Source organism: Chelonia mydas, chromosome 4 (assembly GCF_015237465.2).
Source record: "Chelonia mydas isolate rCheMyd1 chromosome 4, rCheMyd1.pri.v2, whole genome shotgun sequence".
Taxonomy (NCBI): domain Eukaryota; kingdom Metazoa; phylum Chordata; order Testudines; family Cheloniidae; genus Chelonia; species Chelonia mydas.
Genome location: NC_057852.1, coordinates 115,681,193 through 115,685,502, shown reverse-complemented (window position 1 = coordinate 115,685,502; position 4,310 = coordinate 115,681,193). Strand labels below are relative to the sequence as shown.

The window sequence follows — 4,310 nt, the reverse complement described above, 5'->3', positions numbered from 1 at the left end:
GGAAAGAGGGTGAGGTACCACAAGAGATGCGTGACATAAATCAGCACCACTCTGTATAAAAATAAAAGGTGAAAAGGGCAACTGCAACAACTTCAGGAGTATCTCGCTACTAAGTATAGTGGGAAAAGCTTTTGCAAATGTCATCTTAGTACACCTACAACAGCTGGCGAATCGTGACTACCCTGAATCACAGTATGGATTCATGGCTGGAAGATCAACTATAGACATGATAGTTTCTCTGGGTCAACCCCAGGAAAAATGCAGAGAGCAAAACCGACCATTGTACATCACCTTTGTGGACCTAACCAAACCATTTGACACAGTCAGCAGAGCAGGTTTATTTGCAATACTAGAAAAGATAGGATGCCCACCAACCCTGTTAAATCTTTATGTTCATTCCATGACAACATGAGAGCAACTGTCCAGTTTGACAGGTCCACTTTGGATAGCTTTGAGAAGAAAAGCTGAGTAAAGCAAGGATGTGTTCTTGCCCCTACACTCTTTGGAATCTTCTTTTTTGTACTCCTGAACTGCACGTTTAAGGACATGAAAGATGGAGTGTATCTCCACAAAAGATCAGACAGAAAACTCTTCAACCTGTCACGACTTAAGTCAAAGACTAAAGTCAAAGTTTTACACTATCCCTTTACCATAAAAAAGGAATTGAATCAGAATCTGGTCCAGTGTTGGGAATTTTAGTATGAAACATATATTCTCCTTTTAATCTCAAAGTACTGAATATGTAGACACAGACAATAGAAACAGTGACTGCAACAAACAAAAAAAACCCCACTACACTCCCAGATTCAGCAGTGTCTACGAGACCAGCAGAGGATGTGGGCCACTACAGCCATTTTAAATGGTTTTCCATTTTAACTAATACGACAATATATGGCCCCCCATCTTGCTAGCATTTAGACTTAGAGAAACCTGTTTCTCTTTATGCACGTGAGCAGTCACACAATGAGACTACTTGTGTGCATAATGGGAAGCATGTGCCTAAGTGGTTGCAGGAGTGGGGTCTGCAACTCCACAATAATCCTGTGTTGCTTATTACACATACTTGTGTTAGCCTTTAGATGGTTACTGGGTTGTTTTCTTTAGGGAATAAAGTGTACCAGTTGTGTTTGTTTGGTTATCCTCACTCCCTCCTTTCCCTGCTCCAGGACAGGAAAGTGCTAGCAGCTTTGGCTCACAGGTTGGCAGGAAATTTAAAACGGCAGTGAGCCGGTGTTTGGACCAACCCCAAAACATTTTTTTCATTGATACAAGAGCCTATTTAAGGTGGGAGTCCACTTGTCAAACTTAGACTCCACTGAAACCTATCAGTAGTTGTGTAACCATTAACATTTGACATACTCTCCATAATGAAGATGCTGCTGAGTTTGGTTGTTCTGCTCTCTGTTTTTCTGTTGATTAGTTCAGCTCCTCCAACATGCTACTCAAGGATTCTATCTTTGAGCAAAGAAATCATGGCATCATTTAAGACTTTACAGAACACTGAACCTGTGGTGAGTTGATCTAAAACACTACTTAGATTGTTGCTTTTGAAACAAATCTCCCTAGGGAAAAAAAATGGCAACGTCTCTATTCTTTACTACAGGACCCCTGTGTGGAGATGCTGCCCAAGCTGTACTTGGACATACATGTAAGTTTACACTATTCTTTCTTTACAACCATGAATTAAAAGCAGCTAATGAAAAAAAGTGCAAGTATGGGACCTACTCTGAGTATGTATTGAAGCTACTTTTTGAAAGTTTAACCAGACTAGAGAGAAACAGTGAAAAGCAGCACTGTAGGATCTCATTTAAAAATGAAGATGTTTTTCTGAAGGTTTTTTTTGTTGTGGTTTTTAAATTTTGGAAATGATTAAATCACCATTTAAGTGAATGACATTTGTATATTTATTATAATGGAATTTTACCAGCAAGTAATGTATGTATGGGAATGCATGAGAATAGTGAAAAGGTCAAAAGCAGAATCAAGACCATTGTGTCTTCTTTCCAGATGTGGCATATCTAGCTCACACAAATTGCTATTTTAACAAATTCAAGTAGAGGAGTGCATTGCTGAGTTTCTTTTTTAAAAATCAGCTATCACTTCTTGAGCTCTCTGAAAGTTTTCCATAGGAGACAAAAGAATGGCAGCAATAATAATAAATGCATGTCCATCCACCACAAAGGATGTGTGACATGTTCTTTTGTGCAAGCACCTTAAGTTCTAGTGCTAAGCAGTAGAATATGCCGTGTTATGCTTTCCTCACAAACAACTGGGAAAAACCCCTAAATTTTGCTGGAGGCAGCATAATCTAATGAAGTCAGTAAAGGGCTGAGACCCAAGAACTCCTGATTCTACTCTCAGCTTTGTCACTGACTCATTGCATGGCAAAGTGCAAGTAATTTAACTTCAGTGCCTTAGTTTCTCTGTTTTCAAAATGGGGATGGTAATTTATTCACCTTCTTTACAGGAACATGGTGAAATTAGTTAACATTTGTGCAGTATTTTGACAACATAAAGTGCTATGAACAAAGTTCCACCTGACCTTTACACCACTGTCCAGTGGGAATGAGGCAAATTATGACAGAAGGATCTTGGTTACTGTATATTGTAACAAACTGAGATGCTCCTATTGAAGGAATAGACCAAATTCTCCTGCATATAATTCCACTAACTCCAGAGGGTTATGCTAGTATTATCCTCTACTAGAGAGCATAAAAAGAAGCCAGTGATGCTATTGATCTATGAGAGCCAAGACTGGAGTGGGAGGGGCAGGGTCTATGCAGTTACCCCAGAATATCCTGTTAGACTGCATGGAATTAAGGGCCAGTAAAACACCAAGTCAGAGATGTAAAACAAAGAGGGAGCAGACAACCCTGTTACGAAATACTGATTGTTTATGTAATAAACAGTTTATTTAAAAACACATACACAGAGCTGGGAGTTCTCCATTCTGATGAAAGGGAATATTTCAGAGTGGCCAATGGGTAATGCAAACCCACCAGTACTGCGTCCAAACAGTTTTACAAATCACCCTTTCCATGCCTTGCAGAATTATTGTGTGTTGGCAAAACTCCGTAACTTTGTGGCATACTCCGCTTGCCAAAGAGTGCCACAAGTGAGTGCTCTGAAGGAAAAGATCCGGAGCCTGTACACCATTATGATCTCCTTCTGCAGGAGGGTATGTCAATGAACGTACATTGCTACTATAACATCTACTTCCAGCCAGATCCAACTGCCATTGACTTCAGTGGCGTTGGATCAGTCCCTAACCTTGATATTTTCACTGTCTTCTGCCTCCCTATCACCCATTTATAAAACTAATCATTGCTCTTATTTTCCCAGGACTTAGTGTTCCTTACTGACGATTGTGATGCTTTGGAAATCCCTATCCTGTCTCCTACTGATCCCTCTGTCATTCAGAGCTAAGAGAAAGTCAGACCACAGGAAGTACCTGGGATAGTTTAAAAGAAGCCAAGAGCCACCCAAAAAATGCAAATCAGCTACAACATTAACAACCTTGTTCTTTTTCAAGCACACCAGCCCTATTATCTCAGGCCTACCCATGTTTCTCAGCCTTGGCAGGAAATGATCTGCATGCCTTGCATACCTATCAAGCTGCTAGCAAAACTATGGTTAGAAAGCATTTTAGTCATTTGGCATTTGATGTTTCAGTTTAGCCAAATTAGAAAGTATGTTTTGTTTGATCAGAAATTAAATGCTGGGTTTGTTACTCTTTCATGAATAACTACATTCATACAAAGAAAAATATGATTCATATTCTAACTTAGTGGTTCCTCTCGAGGTAAACTTGCGATTGTCTGTTTTTTCTAAAGCAATTGGTAGAAGAAGTGTTAGTCTGTAGTCACAGATGTCTCTGTACTTTTATAGTTTGTATACATGTATATTGATTGCTTTTAGTGTCAACCTTGTATGTATCGAAAATAACCCTTCAGCCAGTGGAAATCTCAGTGAAAAACTAAATTAAAAAACCCTTCTATCCAGAGAAGTCAGCATCACATCATGTTCATTTCATGTACACACTGAAAGATATCATCCCTCTAGCTTTTTTCCCCACAATCGCCTCATAACTTGGGTTTTTTTCCCCCCAGCATGAGCAGTCTTTAGTTTTGTTTCCATGGCAATGCAAACATTTCCATGCCTGCAGCATGAAGCCGTGCTTAGAAAGGTCATCAAGATGTGTTTTTAAACATTTTAGGAAACACCCATTTTTAAATGCTAACTTTATTAGTACTACTATATGAATATTCATTTTTAATTCAGTTTCTGTGTTACGAAAATTTAGCTTGGTG

General features: G+C 39.1%; 1 protein-coding gene across 1 annotated transcript; it reads left to right on the top strand.

Moving 5' to 3' along the window:
• The first annotated feature begins 1,123 nt into the window (after window positions 1–1,123).
• CYTL1 (cytokine like 1) lies at window positions 1,124–4,001 on the top strand. The gene is made up of 4 exons (XM_007062937.4): window positions 1,124–1,511; window positions 1,604–1,648; window positions 3,050–3,178; window positions 3,343–4,001. Exons 1-4 carry the CDS (start codon window positions 1,368–1,370, stop codon window positions 3,424–3,426), a joined length of 402 nt encoding a protein of 133 aa, XP_007062999.1. The 5' UTR covers window positions 1,124–1,367; the 3' UTR covers window positions 3,427–4,001.
• Window positions 4,002–4,310: the final 309 nt, after the last annotated feature.